Raw genomic sequence first — 26405 nt, forward strand, 5'->3', positions numbered from 1 at the left:
TTGACAAAAACTTAATTTTTTCGACAGCTAACTGACTACTGTTGTTTTAAATCGCATGTATACGCCGTAGAAAATCTTGGAGCGGTAGGCGTTTGAATTTATCACTGAAGGTTATTTTTGTGCGCACAAGATTTAAACACAATAATAATATTGCGACACGAAAATGGCCAAGCGATACTTCTTGCTTTCATTTCTACAACCATTTTTTGAACAAATAGAGCTAAAAATTAAAATAAGGTAAGGTAAAGCTGTGCTCAACCTCAATGTTTTCTCTTCTGCTAGAATATCCTTGCACCCAATAATTTCCAGGCGCCATATTTGTTTACGTAATATGACAGCGACACGAGGCCAACGAGAAACTCGTTGGCCTCGACAGTGACAGTATACATGTGATGTGTTACTACAGTGAAAGGAACCTTTGACCACTGGAGGTAGTTTTACTTATTTTATGTTTACCGTGAGACATACGTTTAATTTTTGTCAAAAGAAACACAAAGCCATGTTCTGAAATAGTGTTTTCTTTCTCCACGAGACAGTGTCACAAATTCCTCCAAGAACTCGTAACACAACACACATACAAATGTCATACTAACAAATGTAAATCCACCTGATGATGAAGATTTAAACCTTTGAAAAGCGCCGTGGAGATAAATAAACAATGACAGGCAACAGTAAACTTGTTGTTTCATTTAATCTCAAAGACTGGTTTTAACTTAGCTGTGTTTTATTAGGTATGGCCCTACAGCTTAACATAGAATTAGTCACGGTGAAACATGGATTTTACTCATATACACATGGATAACACAAGTGCAATAAGCAATGTGTGAAATCTAAGGACCAACTGAGAAATGAAACCTGAACCTTTAGATTTATAGTTTAACACCCGCACACACAATGAACCCGCAATGTGAAGCATTATAATTCAAAATAATGAAAGATACTTTCTTAAAATCAAATTATTTGTAAATATTTGAATTCAAGATCTAAATCTCAAGATAAATAGCCGAGGTTGAGCAGTTTGTTTTTTGTAGTGAGTTGTCAGCTTCTTTTTTAATCCCTGCACTGGCATGGTATCGTTCATTAGAATGTGAGTACAAATTTCTCAACATCGCAGTAAGAAGACTGTATTATCGGGTCAAGGGTGCTTTTATTGTACAGCATAGTTCTTTCAGGTGAGTAGATTTTATGCACACATTTTTGTGATGAATATATTTCTACCCTTGAAAAGCAAATTTGTGGTCTATTGCGCCGATAAAAAAAAAATGTGTCAACGGAAGCGTCCGATTCCACTCGTCTGCTTTGACCCATGACGTAAGGGTGTTGTGACGTCATTACGACGCGGAATTTATGAGTTGTTTGTTGTTGTAGGTGTCGTCTTGTGTTTGATAGTGCCTCCCTCTCTCCCCCCCCCTCTCTCCCCCCACCCCCCCTCTCTCTCCCCCCACCCTCTCTCTCTCTCTCTCTCTCTCTCTCTCTCTCTCTCTCTCTCTCTCTCTCTCTCTCTCTCTCTCTCTCTCTCTCTGTATTGTGCAAATCCAGATTTCGGCTAGACATAGTATTCAAGTAACTGTGACTGACATTGCATTGAGAATGGCTAGCTACTTGCCGAAATCTGAATTTGTGTTGTGGTGTCACCGCGAGACACCACACTTGCTGGGTGGTAGCCTTTAAATCGGCCGCGGTCCGTTAGTATACGTCGGACCCGCGTGTCGTCACTATCAGTGATTGCAGACCGAGCGCCGCCACACGGCATGTCTAGATAGACTTCCTAGCACTCGCCCCAGTTGTACAGCCGACTTTGCTAGCGATGGTTCACTGACAAATAACGCTCTCATTTACCGAGACGATAGTTAGCGTAGCATTCAGCTACGTCATTTGCTGCGACCTAGCAAGGCGCCATTACCAGTTACTATTGATTGTAAAACATGTACCATCAAGAGCGATGTTCACCAATTGTGGATTAAAGTTAAGTATTCCAGCAGCTACGTACTTTATTTGCTAGTCTCCATTACTTGACCTGTTCCAGACCTCACGCCAGCCTGCGTGAGCTTAACGCGTGCCTTTCGGCTTCTTGTCATAGTGGATTGGCTGTCTTGCCAGTCCACAACATGTGTAATAAAATCTAAAAAAAGGACGACTGATTCCTGAACTCTATAAGTCACATAACAGTCGCTGAGTGCACACTCTTTCCGAGTATAGGGTAACTTGATAATTTTTTTTTGTCTAGTTTTGTCGAGTTGTAATGCTTTTTGTATTTATTGTGTTTTAATTTACGTAGGGGTGTTTGACTTTTGATTTTTTGAGGTGTTGTTTTTCGTAGGTGTTGGTTTTGTTGTATCAATAGTTATGTTTGACCTATATAGGTCAAGGGAAATGACAAGATTCCAATTTTCATAGTTTTATATGTAGGTATTGGTGTTCCGGTATCGTCAGCTGTGGTCAAGGGGAGTGTCTGATTCCAATTTTCGTAGTTTTCGCTGTAGACGTTGGTGTCGTACCGTCAGCTGCGGTAGACCTATATAGGTCAAGGGAAGTGTCCGATTCACGTAGATTTTTGTAATTTTTTTTTTTTGTTCATTTTGTGTGTTTTGGGATCATGGCGTGGTTTTTGTTTTTACTCTTATATTTAGCTTTCCCCCCTCCCTAAACTCTCCAATTTCCCGCGGTTGCCCCATTCTTTGATTGTATTTTTGGAGGGGGTCGTTATTGTGTTATTTATACGTATTTTCGTCTTTGTTGCCGTGTGTATGTAGTGAGATCATGGGCGCCATATTGGAGACGCTTAGAATAGCCATTTCCACCATATTTATGACGTCATGCAGGGTGTATACGACCCGGGACAACCGGGAAATCCGGGAAAAACCCGGGAATTTTTTCATCCGGGAGAAAACCAGGAAAAACCCAGGAATTTTTCGGAATTCCGGGAATTTTTCGTTGTTTTAGCTTTCAGTTAAATTTTTGTAATTTTGACTGCAGAATTGATTCTATAGCAATGAATGTTGTTGTATTCTGCTACTGGAGAGTGATACTGCAGCAATAAAATATAAACGAGAGGGAAAAAATAAAACTTCAGTGGCAAAGGAAATGTGCAATTTACAACAGCAAAACACCGTGCACGCACAAGGGTCTGCAAATAGCAAAAATATGTCAAAGGCCGTAGGGCGCAGACTGTAATGCTTCGTAACAATAAACTGCTTGCTATGAGCATGACGTCACAACTGTTCACGTTAGGTTCCTTTGACCAGTTTCCAGCGGTCTGTTGCGTATCCGCATTTGACTCGCATATAGGCAGGACCTTCTCCCGCTACTTGAAGTTTGGCTGTTAGCTGTATTGGTAGTCGCAGCAAGCAGCCAGATGCAAACGAGAAAAAATTTTCTCCCGCGCCCTAGCTGCCCGATTCACGCTTGCACAGAGTTGTCTAGTGGGGAGGGGGTTAACCTCCACGTGACCCGTGTTTACGTTAAGTGATTTCGCTACTTCTCGTCGTGTACAGCTCCCACGTCAAATAAAAACAAAACGGATTTCTGTGGCCGGGAGCTATCAAGTGAATTAAAATACATTCACATAATTATGGAGGGCAAAAATATATTATTAATTTCAGTTTTCTGATTTTATTTTATTTCCAAGTTAGTAGCAGTCAAGCATTAATCGCCTTACAGAACGGTGAAGCTTTTTTTGCAAGTTTGCTAAAGAAATTTGGCTTTATTAATCTTTCTGCTGAGGCAATCATTTTATTTGAAACGAAGTATTTCCTTCTACAGTATGCCTAGTTCCAACTGTTCGCTGAATTTCAAGTGCAATTTCAAGTCCACGTTATCATCTTCTGCCATAATAAAGAACCAAAAATTAGATCGCAGAGTACTGGTACTCCAACAAAATTTACATCCCAAAAACCACACTGAAAGGCGGGACCTACTTCATTGTGAATCTGGAAAAAGCCAATTTGCACTTCAAGCCGAATTATGCATTTTAGTATGGTTTACGAAATTCCGATGCTCTTTGGAGTATCCTCTGATGCCCTGTTTCCTTTATGGTGTAGTGTAACCTTTGTTAGTGCTTCATACACACGAACATGCGGGCTTCCTACACCACTACAGTTGCACACGCACAATAATGCCAGTTTTCTGGCGCTCTCTGGCAACTGGTAAATCGAACATATTTCTAACAGTCTCCGGATAGTACTGCGAACGGTGGTTAGAAAAGCGTTACTTTCAAAGTAAATTTCTTTTTACGCAAGATGAATTAGGTTACGTGTGAGAAAGTGGGATGGATATCTAAATCACAGAGCGTTCGAAACTGAACAGTTTGAGGACCAGCCACTTACAAGAATTTCGAGCCGAGACATTTGTCAGAATTTTAAATTTACTGGCACATTTGTGTGTATCTTAAAGTATAACACACGCAAAAAAAATTAAAAAAGACCAATATTACATGTGAAAGCTTAGCTTCTGTTGTAGCGTGTTAACCTTAGAGACCAAAATTACATGTGAAAGCTTAGCTTTTCTTGTAGATATACGGTACTGTGTACATTAATGTAAACCGTTAACATTTCCTCTTGCGTGTTCGCGCTATGTAACCAGTGAATTTGCTGTTGGCTGACTATAACACGTGTCCTATGCTCTGAATAGCTGCTGTCATCGTCTGGCGAGATCTCGTGGCTTGAGATATGACTCGCTTACAAAAGGACATCGCAACCTCAGTTTCAACGCTCCGGAAACTAACGCGCTGTGTTTGGTGCAATTCGAATTTATACTTTCGTAATACGAAAATATGCAGCGTATATATTGCTGCAAATCAAAGGTCTTTCCAAAAGTTCTCTCCTTTTTTTTTTATTTATTTATTAAAAGTCTCTCCAAAACTTCTCTGCCCCGTCTTTTCTTTTTTTCCGGGAAGTTCTACGCGATTGTATAAAACGTTAACCATTCAAAGGATTGATAAGTTTTACAGTTCCGATGGAAAATCTACGGAAAACCTACTGTCACTTAGCACAGAAAAAATTGTATTTTCGCACGGGAAAAAGCATATTTTTTAAACGGGATATCCGGGAATAATCCGGGAATTTTTTTCCTTGTCCCCGTATACACCCTGTCATGGGTCAAAGGAGACGGGTGGAATCGGACACTTCTGCAATCCCACTCTTTCCACCTTCAAGCCATTCGTTCTTTGTTTTGTACTGGCTTTCCACCTGACCTCTTAATATTCATACGGGCGCTCTCTTTTATGCAAGGGTCTTCAGTTTTCCACGTTCTTTAAGTTAAATAGTTATGTTATGTTCCTCGAATGACTTCGGATTACAGTATCCGTCGAAGCCATTCGTGGTGAAAATTATTAATTTACAGCTTCAAACAGTGCACAGTAATACTGGTCTCGTCAAGTTCAAGGCAGTCAAACCGGTGCAGGTGGTGGTTCTTTCTGCCCACGGGGATTCACAGCTGGGCGTTCTAGGTCGGGCCAGTTATTATCCAGGAAGAACCGTTGTGTCTCTGCACACCAGTGCAGAAGTGATCGAAAATTCTGTGGCCGATGGCGACATGGATGAGGAACTACCAGCGCTATATAACGCGCTGCGGCTCCACAGAACACCGTCGTCTTTTGGCTGATTCGGTGGCAGCAAGATATCACAGCAAAACCTCCGAGGTGAGTGCAGAGTTTGGGAAAGAAATATTCAAATGATGATCTGACATACTGTATCTCTTCTTACATTCCCTGCTTGCAAAGAATATTTGAGAGAATTTCTGCCTTCTGCATGACACAATCCATTTGTTTTTATGTATACAGCGATTTTCGTTTATTATTGCGTCTCACATAGCCCAGTCAGTTTTTCGTGTTGATATCTTGTCTTGTTTCCAATAAAGTTGTCGTCCACTGTTGTACTAGACATGTTAAAACGCTTACTTTTTCACAGACCGTGTTTTAACATTCAAACACGAACTTAGTTTTATTTTATCGCGAAAACATGGTCTGTGCCTTCAGCCTATGTAGTGTTATAGCTGTATAATGCTATATGATGCTACAGTGACAAATGAGATGGTGTCGCAATGGAATAATCATTCATTTTTTGCATTTATCGTATTTAGATTAAGGAGAGGCGTATCTTTGGTTGCTATATAAAATAACGGCACTGTCGCTTACAGTTTGGTGCAAAACTTCAATACATTTCTCTACACGGGCCAAATTTCCTGTATCTGCAGCAGTCCTGCATTTCGTATCTTGATGCAGCCGCCTTTCTTCTCACTATTGTCTCCACGTTTTCACCCTCTAACTTAAGATTCCATTCACACTACAGAAATGGTTCAAATGGCTCTGAGCACTGTGGAACTTAACATCTGAGGTCATCAGGCCCCTAGAACTTAGAACTACTTAAACCTAAATGACATTACACACATCCATGCCCAAGGCAGGATTCGAACCTGCGACCGTAGCGGTCGCGCAGTTCCAGACTGAAGCGCCTGGAACCGCTCGGTCACACCGGCCGGCTCAGTCAAATACACAAATTACTAATTTCCATTCATCTAAAAGTAATTATGTGGGCTTCTATTGGAAATTATTTTTCACAGTTGAGCTGTTTTTTTTTTATTTGTTCGTTCGCAACACACTTTTATTCTGCTACCAAACTAGCGCTACGTAAATACATATTAACGTAGCCCCTGCAGTTTGTAAAAGAAGTGCATCTGAAAGCAGTTTTCCACACAAAAGAAGTGGCTAATTTAGAGTATGTCACTAAAGGCCATATCCTTGTTTCTTAGAGATACTAATCGAGGTAAAACTATTGACGAAAACAATGGACATGTATTCAGCATGAGCCCGGTCGACTTCCTATATCATATGAGGTGAACACCAGGGTAGTTGGTTTAACAAGCCACAACCGATTCTGGCCCCATCCCCTCCAAAACAAACCTACTGCTTCTTCCCTAATGAATTCGTTCAGGATGGCACGTTAAACAGTAACTTGAGTGTCAGCATACCTTTCGCCCAGAGAATTAATAAAAAGCGTCGTTTGTCAAACATGATGTCCGAACAGTTCATTTCTTGACCAACACACGTGTTGGAATGTCACTACCCTAGTGATAGTGCTTGTAATCACACTTAACGGTCGTAATCATTTTATTCCCGCTTCACGTAGCCCGACGACAGATTATCAACGTTACTATAATAGCGACAAACCTGGTAGGTTTTGTCTAGCCAGCAGACAGAAAATGGGCTTGCTTTAGATTTCTAACGATCTATAGTGTTTCGAAGATGTCGCTAAAGTAGTTCTGAGCGAACATCTCTACAGTAGTCACCCCCTCAGATTACTTTACAAATGTTTCCGGGAAGTAACGGTTGGGAAGTGGGGAAATTTGACTGAAGAATGTCTCGCCTCGCCAGGAACAATTACCTCGACGTACAATCACCAGTGTCACATGCACCAAATGCCACACACATTCTGCAGTCTGACTCTTCAGTGATCCCCCCCTGCGGCCCCGGGGGTTAGAATAGGCCCGAGGTATTCCTGCCTGTCGTAAGAGGCGACTAAAAGGAGTCCATCCCCCTCGAGGGGGTAGTTAGCGCCTGCGTCCGGAGACAGACGGTTCCACGACCTATATTTGTGGTCTTTTTGGTTTTTCACTTCTCGTTTCTTCCTTCCTTTGGTTGGTTCCTTTCTTTGTTCTTCTCCATCTCACTGTCTTCCTTACTCTTTCCCTTGCCTCCTTCTCCTTGCCTCCTTCTCCTTGCCTTCTCCTCCTTGCCTTCTCCGGTCTCCGCCTTGGCGGTTGAGACAGTCTGTCCTCTCTCTCTTCCTTTTCCTCTTCTTCCTTCCTCCCTGTGTGTGCCTGAAGGCCGACCCACGCGTTCGCATGCGTAGCCGGTGACGGGGTAACGCGTAATTCCCCACCCTGGGTAGACAAGTAAGGCACGCATGTACCCCCTGGTAAAGGCCAGGCCCAGGGAGGGGTGATTGCCTGAGCTGATACCTTCCGACCATGCCGATTGGTCCCTCCGTCTGTTTCTCGGGAGGTGTGACTTGAGGTGTAAACATTCACCTCTGAGAGGGTCCCCACAAGGAAGGAGCGCGCCATCGGAGACGCTGGCAATCATGGGGGATTCCTCCGCAATGGATTTCTCTTCTCTCTCGACTTCTGCCCACAAACGGAAACATGACCAGCCACCAGTGACAAAAGTACTACCGCCTGCCCCACAGTTCCTCGTCGTTCCTCGATCTGAGGACGGAAAGGATTTTTCCTCTGTCAACCCTTTCGTTATCCAGAAGGGCGTAGATGCATTAGCTGGTACTGTTAAGTCTTGTACAAGGTTGCGTAATGGTACCTTGTTACTAGAAACTGAGAGCACCTTTCAGGCACAGAAACTGCTTAGAGCCACACTCCTGTACACGTTCCCTGTCAGGGTGGAGGCTCACCGAACTTTGAATTTGTCTCGTGGTGTGGTCTAACTAGATCCCTCGACGGATTGACTGACGAGGAGATTCAGTCTTTCCTCGCTGAGCAGGGCGTGACGGCTGTCCATAGGGTCATGGAAAAGGTCAACAATGACCTTGTACCGACCCGGACACTTTTCTTGACCTTTGATAGTGTTAAGCTGTCATCGCACATCAAAGCGGGCTACGAGGTTATTTCTGTTCGCCCCTATGTCCCGACACCTACGCGCTGCTACCAGTGTCAGTGTTTTAATCACACTCGCCAGTCTTGTTCCAATGCGGCTAAATGTGTCACTTGTGGCAGGGATGCCCATGAGGGTGACTGTCCACCTCCGTCTCATTGTGTGAACTGTCAGGGTGACCATGCAGCGTCCTCCCGCGACTGTCCCATCTATAAGGAAGAATGCTGTATACAGGAAATTCAGGTCAAAGAGAAAGTGTCCACCTCGGCTGCTCGCAAGCTATTAGCTAGTAGGAAGCCCACGCTGCTCCCAGCAGGGAAATACAGTACTGTCCTCGCCTCTCCTCGGACTACCAGGGAGGTGGCAACCCAGACATGCGATCTGACCTTCAGCACCACGTTCGTCCGTTTGGCCAGTGCTAAGATCGCGTGGTCGACGTCTCCTCTTCCTCCCATCACCCCACAGACACAAGCCCCTTCATCAGCTTCTGGTAAGACGAAGACCCAGAAGTCAGATGCACATGCCTTCAAGAAGGAACCGTCCCGTGCAGACTTCCTATGTACCTCGACCTCCCAGCCATCGACCAGTATTTCCACCAAACGACGTTCCAAGAAGGCTCATAGGAAGCACAGTTCTCCTTCTCCGCCACAGCGCCTTTCTTCTCCTGCGCCACCCAGCAGTTGCCGCCCCAGGCTGTCACCCGTTTCGCCTGGCCGCACTGCTGGTAGCCGAACATCTGGCCGTTCACCGGCGGAGGAAGCTCCCCCTCCCGGCCATCTTACCAAGATGGCCGATGAACCTATAGAACCAATGGACGATGACTGTCCGCCTACTGATAGTGGCGGCAGTGCTCGCTTGAAGCCAGGCCTTCAGCGGCCTTCGAGGTGACCCCTTCTTTCATCTTCCTTTTCTTCTTACGATGGCACTTATTCACTGGAATATTCGCTCCAACCGAGAGGACTTGAAGTTGCTGCTCCGCTTGCACCATCCACTCATCGTAGCCCTCCAGGAAACAAAGCTACGCCCATGCGATCAAACTGCTTTGGCACACTACACCTCTGTGCATTTTGACCTACCCCCTGTGGTAGGTACTCCGGCTCATGGAGGGGTTATGTTGCTGGTCCGGGATGATATTTACTATGTTCCCATCACGTTGCACACCGGCATGCAGGCAGTTGCCATCCGAATTACTCTCCCCACTTTTACATTTTCCATTTGTACCGTTTACACTCCATCGTCGTCTGCCGTTACCAGGGCAGACATGATGCAAATTATTGCTCAGCTACCTGCACCATTTTTGTTAACTGGAGACTTCAATGCCCACCATCCCCTTTGGGGCTCTCCAGCATCCTGCCCGAGGGGCTCCCTGTTAGCAGACCTTTTCAGCCAGCTCAATCTTGTCTGCCTCAATACTGGCGCCCCTACTTTTCTTTCGGACACATCTCACACCTATTCCCATTTAGACCTCTCTATATGTACTACCCAACTTGCACGCCGGTTTGAGTGTTATGCACTTTCTGATACATATTCGAGCGACCACTTCCCGTGTGTTATCCATCTCCTGCAGCATAGCCCCTCTCCGTGCTCATCTAGTTGGACCATCTCCAAAGCAGACTGGGGGCTCTTCTCTTCCAGGGCGACCTTTCAGGATCAAACCTTCACAAGCTGCGATTGTCAGGTCGCACACCTCACGGAAGTCATTCTCACTGCTGCTGAATTTTCCATCCCTCACCCTACTTCTTCTCCACGTCGCGTACTGATCCCCTGGTGGACCGCAGCATGTAGAGACGCTAATTGTACTCGTCGACGTGCTTTATGCACCTTTAAACGCCACCCTATGGTGGCGAATTGTATCAATTATAAACGATTACGTGCACAGTGTCGTCGTATTATTAAAGAAAGCAAGAAAGCCAGCTGGGCTGCTTTCACAAGCACCTTCAACAGTTTTACTCCTTCTTCTGTTGTCTGGGGTAGCCTGCGTCGGCTATCTGACACTAAGGTCCACTCACCAGTTTCTGGCTTGACGGTCGCGAATGACGTCCTTGTGGCCCCTGAGGATGTCTCCAATGCCTTCGGCCGCTTTTTCGCAGAGGTTTCGAGCTCCGCTCATTACCACCCTGCCTTCCTCCCCCGCAAACAGGCAGAGGAGGCTAGGCCACCTAACTTCCGCTCCTCGAATCGTGAAAGTTATAATGCCCCATTCAACATGTGGGAACTCGAAAAAGCACTTGCCCGGTCACGGTCCTCCGCTCCAGGGCCTGATTCTATTTATATTCAGATGCTGAAGAACCTTTCTCCTGCGGGTAAAGGTTTTCTTCTTCGTACTTACAATCGCATCTGGATTGAGGGACATGTTCCCGCATGCTGGCGTGAGTCTATTGTTGTCCCGATTCCTAAGCCAGGGAAGGACAAGCACTTGCCTTCCAGTTATCGACCCATCTTGCTTACCAGCTGTGTCTGTAAAGTGATGGAGCGAATGGTTAACTCCCGTTTGGTTTTGCTGCTCAAGTCTCGACGCCTACTTACCAATGTACAATGTGGATTTCGTAGGCGCCGCTCTGCTGTTGACCATCTGGTTACCTTGTCGACCTTCATTATGAATAACTTCTTGCAGAAGCGCCCGACCGCAGCTGTGTTCTTTGATTTGGAGAAGGCTTACGACACCTGTTGGAGGGCGGGCATTCTCCGCCTCCCTCTTTTTATTCATTCCTTTTTAATGGATCGACAGTTCAGGGTACGTGTGGGTTCTGTCCTGTCGGACACGTTTCGCCAGGAGAATGGGGTGCCACAGGGCTGAGTTTTGAGTGTCGCGATCTTCACCATAGCGATCAATCCAATAATGGATTGCCTCCCAGCTGATGTATCAGGCTCCCTTTTCGTGGACGATTTTACCATCTATTGCAGCACGCAGCGTACATGTTTCCTGGAGCACTGTCTTCAGTGTTCTCTTGACCGTCTTAACTCCTGGAGTGTCGCCAATGGCTTCCGTTTTTCTGCCGAGAAGACGGTCTGTATTAACTTCTGGCCCTACAAAGAGTTTCTCCCACCGTCCTTACGACTCGGTCCCGTTGCTCTCCCATTCGTGGAGACAACAAAATTTATAGGTCTTACATTTGACAGGAAACTTAGCTGGTCTCCACATGTGTCATATTTGGCTGCCCGTTGTACCCATTCTCTAAATGTCCTCCGTGTTCTCAGTGGTACGTCGTGGGGAGCGGATCGAACTGTTCTACTTCGTCTATATCGGTCGATCATCCGCTCCAAGCTGGATTATGGGAGCTTCGTATACTCCTCTGCACGGCCATCCATCTTATGCCGCCACAACTCCATACAACATCGGGGTTTACGACTTGTGATCAGAGCGTTTTATACTAGTCCTGTCGAGAGTCTTTATGCTGATGCTGAGTTGCCACTCACCTACCAGTGCGATATACTGCTTTGTCAGTATGCCTGTCGGCTACTGTCAATGCCTGACCACCCGTCTTATCGTTCCTTTTTTGACGACTCTCTCGACCGTCAATACGGGTTGTATGTCTCTGCTCTGCTACCCCCTGGAGTTCGCTTTCGTCGCCTCCTTCAACACCTTAATTTTTCACTTCCTGCAACCTTTCGAGTGGGCGAGAGCCACACACCACCTTGGCTCCAGGCTCAGGTTCGCGTTCACCTTGTAACCTCCCCGCAGAAATGATAATGAAAAGAATTGAATAGAATTGCAAATGGTGCCAAATGTTAGCTTCCCACAGTAATAAAACTCAATGATAATAAAAATGTGCAAAAAATGTTAAGTCCCCACAAAATTAACGTTAAGATCAACCTGATAAATTTTATAAGGGCAGCTGCGCTGACCTTAGGCCCTGTGCAATAATTAATCTGATAAATTGATTCTGGGAGGAAAAGTATAGGAAATATTGTTTCAATTGGAATGATTCTTTTCTTAAAAATGATTGCTTTGAAAACAAAATTATTATTGGGGCATTTCTTGAACAAATTAATTACAATTAACATACATTACATTATCAGATGTGCACAATGCTGCTTCATTACCTTATTTAACAATATACCTCGTCCCGAACCTTGACCAGAGACCCATGTCAATGCCCGCCGACTCCTCACACACAACTCCGACTCAGTACAACTCGCAACTGCAACTCAACTCTCGCGCGGTCAAGCGCAGACTAGCCACGATAAATAACTCTCTGGTCAGAGATTCTGTCATGCCTCGCCATCGCTGGCACACATGAGAAGTACGCGTTTCATAACCCTCCACTGGGGGGGCAAAAATTTGGCAGAGATGGTGAGTCATTTGGACTTCTATACAGATATAGAACATGAAGTAAATATGGTGCACATGCACCAAGTACAAAACATATTAGGCAATGACAAAATGTGAGTACAAAACATATTAACAAATGATATAAGTGCACACGCACTGAAAAACTCTTTAGCATTTTCACACCAAATAAACATAATGGCAAAAAATCATGTTGACAAGTGACATAAGTGCACATGCACTGCAGTTCAGAACATATCAGCAAATCAAAATGTACATACAATGAGTAGTAATCATGTTATAAAATGACAAAAGTGCACACGCACTGAAATTCAGAATATATCACAAAATGTATATACAATAAGTAGAAATCATGTTAGAAAAATGACAAAAGTGCACACGCACTGTAGTTCAGAATATATCAGCAAATCGAAATGTACATACAATGAGTAGTAATCATGTTAGAAAATAACAAAAGTGCACTCCCACTGTAGTTCCAAAAAAAAAAAAAATGTATAGGCCATGAATACAAATGATGTTAGCAAAAAATGATTTTTACTATGTTACAAGAATTAGGATAGGAAAGGGAAGGATTGCATCATGGTTGTAGCACTTTAGGTTGCACGCAGCTGCACTGAAAGTCCATATCTTTCTACTGTAGCACAACACCAAGTCAGACTATCTGAAGTTCTTTTCCCAGAAGTATTTATCAGCGTACCCAAGACACTGAAATGTCGTAGTAATAGTCCATGTTATCATTTTAGCAGTACATTAGGTACACCAAACAGTGGGACCATAATAACGTCTCCATCGCTCACGGTGGTGGACAGCATGTCGTGTCAACACCACGCTCTTACAAGGCACACCAACGTAGAATTAGTGCAAAAACCAAATATAGTGCTCCATGATCAAGAGGATATACAGGACAAATGGATATTGCAGTAATTCAGGGTAGTTAGGTCAGAAAGTGAAGGACATTAAGTCACATACTAGTCTTCATTGGGAATTACATTAGTAGTTTGCGGCATTCATAGCTCAGTTATTAAACATTTCTGTACCATGTACGTAGTATTACAGAAAAATGTTCATTAATTGATGTACAGACAACATTGTCATTGGTCATTTCAATACCGTAATCAGTAGCGTTCATTTCCCAGTCACAAAACATAATCAGTAGCATTCATTTCTTTGTTACAAAGCATAATTAGTAGCATTCATTTCCTAGTTACAAAGCATTATTAGTAGCATTCATTTCCTAGTTACAAAGCATAATTAGTAGCATTCATTTCCTAGTTACAAAGCATTATTAATCAATCATTGGTCATTTAAATACAGTAATCATCTCAATACAGTAATCAGTAGCATTCTTTTCCCAGTTACAAAGCATAATTAGTAGCATTCATTTCCTAGTTACAAAGCATTATTAATCATTGGTCATTTCAATACCATAATCAGTAGCATTCATTATTCAACTGACATATTATTCATAGCTGATCGGCATTACTCAGAACTCTCTTAAACTGGTATCATTATTTGGGACTGGTAATACATTTTTTTGTTAGCAATGCATTGCTTTGCGTAATTATAGGGGAAAGCAAGAAAAAAAAATTTGCTTCTGGGTTGTTGCTGTAAATGAAAATGTGTAACGTCATTCGTCATGAGTCCGCTGTTGCAAGATTATGAAACAAGTAGAGTATATGTAATCACATTCATAAATGACATAGATTTAATAAACAACTGCTTATAGCACATTAATTTCATAAATAATTTCTCCTGCAAAAACATACAAAAATGGATTATTAAACTGAAAGAAGAAATGCATTTTATGCTGAAAAGTAGTGAACTTCGAATTAACAGGTAGTGAAATGTGTATAAAAATGTGTTCCATAGCTGTCCTTTCCAAAACCTTCCATCATTATACTATGCAATATGACACCTGCTGTCAAAGCAAACTGCAACAAATAATTAAATAACTACATAGCATAAATACATAACTTCAACAATATCCTCATCTGTAAAGAAAAAACTTCATTATCCATCACCTCATTATCATAACTCCATTATTATCATCACCTGTAAAGAAAAACTTCATTATCCATAGTAGCATATTCTTCATCATTATTCATCAGCATTCATTATCATCTGCAAAAAAAAATCATTTCATTACTCATTATACAACTATTCCTTATTTCTAGTATATTCCATCACTAAAACTAAGATGTGTAGTTCTGTCTGACAGCCTGCATCAATCGCGTTGTATTCTGAAAGAAAAAATTAGTTAACACTGCTATTCTACGATGTGTATAGTATATTCTTGTTAATGCTTGTTAATCCTGATCCCTTTACTCTTCATCACGAGGTTTGCATCTTCTTTCGTTCATTCCGAAGGTGAAATTCCCATTTCTGTTTAATTTATTTCTTTTACGCATCATTTCTTTCTGAAATTGATGAACAAAGATTAATGTCTTGCATTTACATCATATACTCACTAAATAATGACTGGTTTATGATGACATAATTACGCATACAGCATACCATGACAGAAAACGTAATATGTGAAAAACTTATGTAGTGTTCAGAGGCAAAAATGTACTCATTGTATCACAGTGTAACAGCAAAGTAGTCACGATGTTGAGATCTCATAAGGCAAAATGTCAAAGTCAACTGGTGTTTGCTATATCTTAACTATCTCATAGTGCATACACACAAAACATGAAACAATCGTATATACCTAAGGAAGACAAAAATGTGACGTTCGTTGTGTTCAGCTTGTATGTTGTGTAGTTAATAGAGGCGAGAATTAAAGACTTTAATGGAGAGAAAATTTAATAAAATTAATATGTCACTAGATAACATTGCATAATTATTCATAAGATACGTAAGTTTCTCTGGAAAAAATGTGCACAGTCTGATATGTAACGACAAGAAGAGCTACCTGCTAACCTTACCTTGCCGGGCACTTGCCAAGAAAAAATACGATAATCATCAGTAAAGCAGTCACGTGAATATAATTGCATAGGTGATCATAAAAATTAGCAAATGGCATTTTAGCATGTTAAATCATAAAGTGTTTTCATTCAATAAAAGGCTTGATGTTTGACCAGAGGTGAGTGCCTTTGGATTTTCTGGTTCTCAAAGTTTCGACGTGTACAACATTGGGGTGAGGAATGCTGCGAATCCGATATGGACCTGCGTATAGAAGTTCAAATTTACTGCACCTACCTTTTCCTTTGTTGGATAAATAGTGTGTACGTACTAATATTTTCTGTCCAATGTGAAAGTCACGGCGTGTACAAACCTGTTTTTGCTGTCTTCTCCGGCGCTCTGCGGCACGTTTGATGTTCAGCGTAATGTCGATTATTTCGTGGTATCGTAATCGACGAGATGTAGGAAAGTTTAATAATTTTGTTAGGTGGTTCAACATTTTTCAGTATAACAGCCAGAGATAGCATAGTGGATTCATTTGGAATGGAATTAATTACATCTTGGAATGACAATATGTGTGTGTCCCAATCAATATGTCTTTTGTGGCAGTATATTCTACACAGTTTACCAATTTCTTTCATTAATCGTTCACAAGGGTTCGAAGAAGCATGGTACTTGGATATATACGAGGCCTGTTCAGAAAGTAAGCTCCGATTGATTGCCAAATTGAAACCACAGTGAACATCAGAAATGTTTTACTTGTAACAATTAGCTACACCTTTCAGCTACTTCTCTACGTAGTTGCCGTTCTGACTTAGACTTCTGTCATAGCGTTGTACCAACTTTTCAATAGCCTCATCATAGAAGGCAGCCGCCAGTGCTTTCCGCCAATTCTCCACGCTGGCCTACACCTCGTTGTCTGTGTCAAAATGTTGTCTTCAAAGACAGCGGTTCATGTGACCAGAGATGAAACTCAGGGGGAGACAATTGCGGACTGTATTGTGGGTAATCTCACATTTCCATTTGAAAACGATGCAGGAGCATCTTCATTGCCCCTGCAGAATGCGGCTGAGAATTGTCTTGAAGAAGAAACAGCACGACAGTTATGTAATGTTAGCTGCATAGCTTCAGGCAAAATTTCTCACCAGGCCCTCGTACTTGGCGGCAGACACTATTTTCTAGACATCTTTACGCACTCACTGCGAGCTCAGAAATGAGAAGAGCGACGTGATGCTAACTGGGGTTATACTAGAGACACTACCCAACACATCTGTGCAAAGCTTTATCGGATTTTCATAGTCGTTTCCATTTCGCGACCGATCGGAGCTTACTTTCTGAACGCCCCTCGTAGATCGGAGAAATGTTTCTAGCTCGTAACATACGTGTCCATATAGCAGATCGAAATTGTGATCCATTATCGGAAATTACTTTCAACACATGCCCTTCATGAAATAGAAAATGTTTTACAAATGCTTTCGAAACAGTTTTAGCAGTAGCTTTGCGTAACGGAGTGAAGGTAACAAATTTTGAAGTGAGTTCAACAGCGACAAAGATGTAGCAAAAAGCTCTATTAGTTCTAGGAATCGGACCAAAAATGTCTACAGCGGCCATATGTCTTAAATTAACAGGTACAATGGGATACAATGGAGGAATATGTGAAGTCGTGTCTGACTTAGCTTTCTGGCAAATTTTACATGACGCTAAAACTCGTCGTATACGTTTTTCCATGTTGGTAAAATAACAGTTCTGTCTCAGTATAAGAAAACATTTTCTAGCTCCGTAATGTGCGTAACTTAAAGGAGTATACCAGATTTATTTGTTAACAAGCTCATCAGGAATGCATAATAACCAATTGTTGCTGTCAGGATCAGAGCGGCGAAGTAGAATGTCATTGCGTACAGTGTAATGGTTTCTAATCGTAACATTATTCGTATCTTGCCAGAGGTGTTTAATCTCTTTCCACACGTTGTCTTTATTCTGCTCTTGTGCTATGTCCTGTAATGACGACGAAATAAAATTTTCAAATGCAACTTGTTGAATGTACATGACGCTGAAAGTTGCTTTGCAGAAGTTGGTTGCGATGTCTTGCTGATTGTTGCTGAGAGAACGAGATAGTGCGTCTGCTACAATATTTTGTGTGCCGGGAATGTGAACTATTGTAAAATTAAATTCCTGCAAGTAAAGTTTCCATCTGCTTAATCTGTCATGAGTGAATTTAGCCGAAAGTAAGAATTGTATCGCTCTGTGGTCTGTGTATACGGTGGTATGTCTGCCATAAAGTAAGTGCCAAAATCTCGTAAAAGCCCATACTACACATAATGTTTCCAGCTCTGTAACGGAATAATTTCGTTCAGCAGGTGACAGAATGCGACTTGCAAATGCGATGTTTTTAATTACTGTTGAGCCATGTTCTTCAATTTCCTGAAAAATATGTACGCCTAAAGCGGTGTTGGAACTGTCGGTGGCAATGGAAAAATTTCTGGTAAGATCTGGGTGCGATAAAAGTGGTGCATTCAACAAAGCATGTTTCAAGTTCATAAATTCAGAACGTGCTTGCTTATCCCAGGACCAAATAGTGTTTTTACCTGTCAATTGGCATAATCTAGGTGTGTCTAAAGCAGAGTGATGAATAAATTTACGAAAAAAGTTCATTAATCCCAAAAAGCTGCGTTGTTGCTTCTTCGTTATAGGAACAGTAATGTCACGTAGAGCTTGAAGTTTTTCCGGATCAGGCACAATGCCTTCTGCTGAAATTACGTGTCCAAGAAATTTTATAGTAGTTTTGCCAAAGTGCGATTTACTGAGATTAACTGAGAGTCCTTGAGCATGAAAAGTTTGCAACAGTTGTTCTAGAATCAGATTGTGTTCAGTCCAGTTAGCTTCTGCAATAAGAACGTCACCTACGCACGTCGTGATTCTGTCTTTAAGTTCTGTCGGAAGAATTGTGTTTAAACCGCGAATAAAAGCTGCAGAAGAAATAGTTAAGCCGAACGGTAATTTACAAAATTGATAACTATCACCAAAACAGAGAAATGCTGTGTATTTTCTGCAATTCGGATGGAGCTGAATTTGCCAAAATCCCGATTTCAGATCTAATGTAGAATAAATAGCAGTACCGTGAAATTTCTGTAGAAGTTCCTCTAATGTCTGTGGTCGATCTGTTTCATTAATAATTATGTCATTGATGTGACGTGAATCAAGCACGAGGCGAAGTGAGCCATCTTTTTCCTTAACAATATGTAGCGGGTTTATGTACGGACTAACTGCCGGTTCTATAATTCCTTGGTCAAGCATATCCTGCAATTCTTTCTTAACCTGTTCTCTATGAATATACGGAATAGGATAATGCTTTGCTTTAAATGTGTCGTGCTGTTTGACTTGAAATTCATACATAAAACCGGACATAGTACCAGGAATGTTGTCAAAAACTGGAGCTTGCTGTAAAAGAATTTTGTGTAGTTGCGTCTGTTCGTCGTCTGTATTTGCACTGCTCTGTTTAACTTTATCAGAAATCATCTGTATAACGTCATAGTCAGCTTCGTCTGGAGTATTATAGTTATGTACGTACGTATCCGTGAACAATGTGGAATCACAGTCTATGCTACGTGATACGGAAATGACCTCTGTGCGATTAATTGTCTGTTCTTCTGCAGATAATGAGTGCTGAAATTCCAAAGCCAATTGTACATTCTCGTCCTTCAACATTAAATAGGAATTTTGAAAATCAATAACTGCATCGTGTTGTACCAGAAAATTAGTACCCAAAATAACGTCTGTTGTCAGTAAAGGAACAATCCAAAAATTTGAGTGAAAAGTATGACCTGCAATACAAAATGATAAATGCGTCTGTAATTTAACATCTACTCCTTTACTCGATACTGCTCCTTTCACTTTTGTTTTGCCTAATGGTAATGTAGGATAGGTATTCTCTTTGTTACATTCGTTGAAAGTTTCTTCATTTATTACTGACATAGGTGATCCGGAATCGATTACTGCTGAAAATTTCGATGAACCAATTTTAATTTCGATGACAGGATGTGAAATGGTTTTCTGAACAACTGGTCTTTCTTGCAAAAGAGTGTCTCTGATATCGTCAAAAGTAATAACATTTTCGTGAACAACATTCTGCGTGTCAAAACTAGTGCTTGTGTTATTGGAAGATGCGACCTGTACTGTATCTAGTCAAATTCTATCTGACGTGTCGTTATTGTCAGGACGATTCTGTGGCATTTCGACTATTTGAACTGTTCTATTATTTCTTCCAGACGTATTACGCTCTGGATGATACCTACTGTCTGGTTCATTCATCAGAATATGTTGTTGCTGATCATTTTGCTGCTGGTAAGACCGACTGTTATTAAACGTATGCTGAAAATTGTCCTCATTATTTTTACATCTGTCGTAATAGTCATTTCTATACGGTGCATTGCGATAGGAATTGAAATACTGTGTTTTCTGTAAGTAGTTGTTCCTTTGTTGCCGTGCGTTACTATTTGTTGTACCAGGGACTATACGTCCACGCGGCGAAACATTAAAGTTAGCTTGACCTTGTGCATTGCATTGTTGGTTAGGTATGCTAACCAGCTGGTTTTGTTGCTGTTGTTGTGAAAAACCTCTATTGTTACTAAAATGTGGTTCCTGTTCCTGATAATTTTGACAATATTGATAATTAAAATTGTGTCTGTTATTAAAGTTCTGGTGGTTGTCGTTCCTAAAGCGTCTATTACCTTTGCTATTGAAATTACGTGGCTGATCGTAATTACTGTATGTTTGTTGGCCTTGGTTGTTATATGAAAATTTTTTGTTTACGAAGGAATAATCTGATTGCTGCACTTCTAAAAGCTGCAATAGATCCCTGAACGCCGAAATATTTTCTTTTTGCTGACCCGTTAGAAGTGACACTCTTAATGATCGTGGTAATTTAGAGATACATAATTGAATAAGTGCAGATTCACTGTACGGTTCACTTAGGTACTGGTTTTGTTGGACCATGTGCTCAAAAAATTGCGTGACACTGGGAAAATTTGAGTTCTCATAATTTGGCAAACTAATTAGTTGATCTTTAATTCCGCGTTGTGTCGTCTTCGACCAATACGCTGACAGAAAAGCATTCTGAAACTCTTCTACCGAGTAACATTGTCTCGCGATCGGTCTCATACGAGTTGCCGGTTCGCCTTCCAAAAAACTGCAAATAAATTCAAGTTTTTGTGTTACGGGCCAAGTCGGTGGAAAAGCAAAACTAAATTGTTGTATCCAATCCAGTGGGTGAATCTGTGTTCTGTCATTTTTAAACACTTTAAATTTTCTCACTGACAGAAAATGTTTGTAATCAAAATTATCGTCTCTGTATGATGGAACAGGTTCAGGATTGTAAGAGAATCTGTTGAACTGTGGTTGTTCGGAATCTAAGTCTCATACTCTCTGTAGATTACCCAAATTATACGCGCTGCGTGAGTCTGACAAATGTTCGACAAGTGGCATCTGCTGTGATGTGTTATTAACTGAAATATTTTTCATCTCTGTTACTTCTTGCTGTAAACTTGACAATTTTCTACGTAATGTATTATTAGATGAATCGATCTCATTGATTGTCTGTTGTAGATTTTGGAATTCAGGTGTTTGGTTAAACGAAATCGGTGCAGTATCGTCTGACCTATTGTCATTATTACTTTCGATAACATCAATATGACTGGCCAATTCATCCTATTTTTCAGTCAGTATTTTTGCCTGATCATTGTTTTTACTGTCAGAAGCATTAATCTATTTTGTAATTTACGTGTGGTTTCGTTCAATTTTTTAACGTCAGCTTTCACGACATCGGAATCCTGTGTTAGTTCTAATTGTTCGAATTTGTCTGTCACTGTCTGAATATCTGCTGTGTGTGTATCTGTTTTTGATTTAAGATCAGAAATTTCATCACGTAATTCTATGGTCAACTGTTTGATGGTATTAATTTCGTCGGACACTGTAGCAATATTGTTGTCTACGTATGTTTTTGCCTTCGCAAACAATTTATGTTTGTCTTCTTGTCTCTGTGCTGTGATTGTTACCATTACTTGACGTTTTACTTTATTCTGTTCCTGTATAAATTTACGGGAACGCGTATCACTGTTTTGTAGGTGTTGATTAAAACGTTCGTCAATTTGAGTGTTCTGTTGGTCGAATTTCGCGTCTATCTTTGCATCCATTGTGCTCGAATGTTCTGCTGTCATTAGCTTAAACTCGTCGCGTAATTGTGTTGCTTTTTCAGAGCATTGTTTACCGACTGCGCTAATTTCGTCTCTAAGTGTTTCTGTTGTGGCTGTTTGCATATCCCTTAATTCCTGAGCAACAGACCTAATTTCTTCGCTACTTTTCCTAGCACAAGCCTCAATTTCCACACGTAATTGTTCCTTAGTATCATGACACTGCGCGGCAACGGCTCTAATCTGTTCACTAAGCTGTCTGGAATTGTCTAATTTTTCATTAAGCTGTTGTTTGAGTTTTTCGTTATTTTCACTAAGTTGTTGTTTGAGGTCTTCACTCTGTTGTTTGGAATTTTCATTAAGTTGTTGTTTAAAATCTTCACTCTGTTTAGAATTGTTATCTAGTTTTTCATTAAGTTGTTTAAAAATGCCATAATTTGATCCAACCCAATATTACCTACTCCATTCTCTGTACTGTTTGATGGTGTATCTGAAATTGTCGCGTTTTGTGTGACCATTTGGTCATCTGTAATTTACAAAAAGGTTTGCCAGTCGGATGTTCACTGTCAGTCACTATTTCAGAGTTAAATAAATCCGTCCTACTTTGTGTATCCTGTTCATTTTCATTAGAAAAATTCGTCTGTTCGTTACGTGAATTTTGCAAACCGGTTGTGTTAAGCTGGGCAGCACTCATTGCAACAGAACGCCCCGTGTCATCAGTTGTCGTCAAATTAACAGAGGACACAATTGAATTCGTCTGTTCATCACTACGATCAAAATCAACATTGGTGGTCGGTACATATTGATTGTCAATAAATGGAGGATTGTCATCATTACACTGCGTGTCACAATTACTATCGGCCAAGTTGTTTAATTTGGTTATTTCACTCATTATACCTCGCGATGTACTATTAACAGTTTTTCGCGGCATATTTACACAAATCACCTTTATTCACTAATGAGACAAAGACAAAGCAAAATCCAACAAATACAAATACAACAAAGAGCAACGAATTGCCGATAATCTGAGGAAAGAAAGTCACAAAATTAGTAAAAGCGTTGCGCCAAATGCTAATTATATTTTATTAAATAAGAGCAGATATCTGGCTACTTTTCAGAAGATTCTCAAAGAAATACGATCCTGGTCGGGATGTCGCCAAGTGTAACCTCCCCGCAGAAATGATAATGAAAAGAATTGAATAGAATTGCAAATGGTGCCAAATGTTAGCTTCCCACAGTAATAAAACTCAATGATAATAAAAATGTGCAAAAAATGTTAAGTCCCCCCAAAATTAACGTTAAGATCAACCTGATAAATTTTATAAGGGCAGCTGCGCTGACCTTAGGCCCCGTGCAATAATTAATCTGATAAATTGATTCTGGGAGGAAAAGTATAGGAAATATTGTTTCAATTGGAATGATTCTTTTCTTAAAAACGATTGCTTTGAAAACAAAATTATTATTGGGGCATTTCTTGAACAAATTAATTACAATTAACATACATTACATTATCAGATGTGCGCAATGCTGCTTCATTACCTTATTTAACAATATACCTCGTCCCAAACCTTGACCAGAGACCCATGTCGACGCCCGCTGACTCCTCACACACAACTCCGGCTCAGTACAACTCGCAACTGCAACTCAATTCTCGCACGGTCAAGCGCAGACTAGCCACGATAAATAACTTTCTGGTCAGAGATTCTGTCATGCCTCGCCATCGCTGGTACATATGAGACGTACGCGTTTCAACCTTGACCTCAGCTCGCTCCCAAAGGAGGTTACCCCCGGTTCGGTCTACCACTCCCATTTTGTTGAACTTCGTTCGAAGTTCATTAATATGACCTTCATTTATACAGATGGCTCTAAGACCAATGACCGGGTCGGGTGTTCTTTTATTGTCAGGGAACAAAGTTTCAAATACCGGCTCCATGGCCATTGTTCGGTCTTCACAGCTGAGCTCTTTGCCCTCTACCAGGCTGATCTTTACATCTGACGCCACCGACATTCTGCTTATGTCATCTGCTCTGATTCCCTGAGCGCCATCCAGAGCCTCAGTGATCCGTATCCAGTTCACCCTTTCGTGCACCGGATCCAACGCTCTCTTCAGCAGCTGGTGGACGTCGGTTCTCCGGTTAGCTTTATGTGGGGTCCTGGCCATGTCGGTATCCCTGGGAACGAAGCTGCAGATGCGCCAAGGCTGCGGTCCTCCAGCCTCGGACAGCTTCTTGTTGTGTCCCTTCGTCAGATTGTAGCAGGGTCATTTGTCGGCGCATTTTATCGCTGTGGCATGCCGATTGGGCTGCACTTACGGACAACAAGCTTCGGGCCTTGAAACCTCTTCCCGCGGCTTGGACGTCCTCCTCCCGCCCTTCTCGACGGGAGGAGGTCGTTTTGGCCCGGTTACGAATTGGACACTGCCGGTTCAGCCATCGCCATCTGCTGACAGCTGCGCCGGCGCCGTTCTGCCCATGTGGGCAATTGCTGACGGTCCGCCACATTTTAATGTCCTGTCCGGATTTTAAAACACTGCGTCTTGATCTTGGCCTGCCATGTACTCTAGATGCCATTTTAGCGGATGACCCACGAGCAGCTGCTCGCGTTCTTCGTTTTATCAACTTGAGAAACCTCTCTAATCCTATGCCTGTCAGTCTGTCTTTTATCGTGTTTTCCCTTTTAGTTGCTGTTTTAAACTTGTGCCTCGCGGTGCATTCCTAACGTAGTCTGGGCGCTAATGACCAATGAAGTTGTGCGCCCTAAAACCACAAAAAAAAAAATCTTCAGTTATCCATCAAGCGCTGTGGTACTCGAGGACGGCCCTCGCCAGTGGATATGGGGAACAAATAGTAATTAATTATTTGTTTCATTTATATATAATGAAATCAAGTTTGATGTTAATAGCCTACTGTATGACACACCCAATACTCTCAGCTGGATTTTCAGCTGGAGTCCATGGGTAAAGAATAAATAAATAATCAGAGTTTTCCGAGTTTTCGAAAAAAAAGAAGGAAAAGTTGTATCCGCTATCAAACAGGACATTTCTGTTTATCAAGGGATCACATACTTGTCGAAAGAAAGAAAACCAGAAAATAAAAGAACACGATATTCACAGGAAATCACTTATTTATTGTATGTATCTTCAAAGTTAACGAATTTGCACTAACAATCTGAATATCATTTTATTTATTGTGAAATGGGTCCTTGAATCAGGTACACCATCATCAGTGTTATGTTTTCCAACATTCCACGTTCTATCGTGCCAGATTTTGCAGCATCAAACGTCTTCAAGAAAGAACAAAACAGTTTTCCGGGCGAACGCGTTGACTGTGATTAATTATGTATTCTTTCCAATCAGAATCTAGTTATACATCGCCAGTTGATTCCAGGCTAATTGATTAGTTACTCGCACAGTAAATTCTACAGTCTTAAGCCGCCACTCTCTTCTTGAATGCGATTTATTTGTTATTCCCCTTCGCGTAACGTTACCAGAATTTATAAACTCCATTACTTCCCCACAAGTCTGTCCTGACTCTGGGTGAAAACTGCTCCTTCTTCAAAGACAAGAGGGGGTGGGACGTTCGACAAAATTCACTCTGTGCTGTATTTCTCCTGTTGTGTGGAATCACCTTTCAAGAAAGCGTGAATATAGTGGGCTCATTTTCATCGCTTCAGTGGTGTGAAAAAATCTTAATCGGTACACACAACGACGTGAAAACAAACTAAAAATGCAATTAGACGGGAAGTTGAAAGATACTGCATCTCACGAGGCTTGAGAGTGAGATGTGCAGAACCATTTTTCGAACCCGTCACGTCTGTTCCGCGGACGATGGTGGCAGTCGAGTGCCTCGTATCGCTGCGCTGCTTCGCCTTCTTCCAGCGCTGGGAATGGCGCGCGGCGGCGGCGGCGTCTTCAGAAGGCGGCGGGGGCGGAGCGTCGCTGCCCAGGTCAGCGGTGCCGCGCTGCTTGGACAGCGGGATCTCCAACACAGCAGTCACACAGAATAAAGGAGGCGCAGGAACCAACAACGCGCACACTGGGCTTTCTTCCGGATTTCTGCAACATCTTAGTTCCAACGGGGTCCACGGCCAAAACAAATTTTCAGAATGGCGATAATCTACCACACTGCGTGTCATTACTTGCAATAGAATATCCTTTTATGTAGTACTTTTTACTACGGCACAGTATTGACTGTGCAGTCATTTTCAAGTGTAGGTACGAGGTTTGCCCGAAAAATACGTATAAAAGTTGAATAATAACTTTATTTTACAGTTATTCAGGTATTACAATATGGTCTCCTTCAAAGTACCCGCCCTGAGACGCGATACACTTCTGCCAACGCCGTTTCCACTGTTGATAACTTTACTGAAAGTCTTCAGTTGTGATGTTGTTCAGTTGCCGTGTCGTTTCCGCCTTGATGGCTTCCAC

The 26405-nt window shown here is 41.8% G+C and overlaps 1 protein-coding gene across 4 annotated transcripts in view; it reads left to right on the forward strand.

The window, feature by feature from the left end:
* The first annotated feature begins 314 nt into the window (after positions 1-314).
* Positions 315-26405, forward strand: part of LOC124798350 (pathogenesis-related protein 5-like) — a 51617-nt gene continuing 25526 nt past the window's right edge. Inside the window, exons 1-2 of one of the 4 annotated variants that reach the window (XM_047261708.1) lie at positions 315-431; positions 5401-5638. In XM_047261708.1, coding sequence (XP_047117664.1) covers positions 5525-5638 — 114 coding nt within the window. In that variant the 5' untranslated portion in view covers positions 315-431; positions 5401-5524. The remainder of the gene's footprint in view (positions 432-5400; positions 5639-26405) is intronic. The other 3 variants (XM_047261710.1, XM_047261711.1, XM_047261712.1) reach the window with 3 other exon arrangements.

The sequence above is a fragment of the Schistocerca piceifrons genome, chromosome 5, assembly GCF_021461385.2.
Source record: "Schistocerca piceifrons isolate TAMUIC-IGC-003096 chromosome 5, iqSchPice1.1, whole genome shotgun sequence".
Classification (NCBI taxonomy): domain Eukaryota; kingdom Metazoa; phylum Arthropoda; class Insecta; order Orthoptera; family Acrididae; genus Schistocerca; species Schistocerca piceifrons.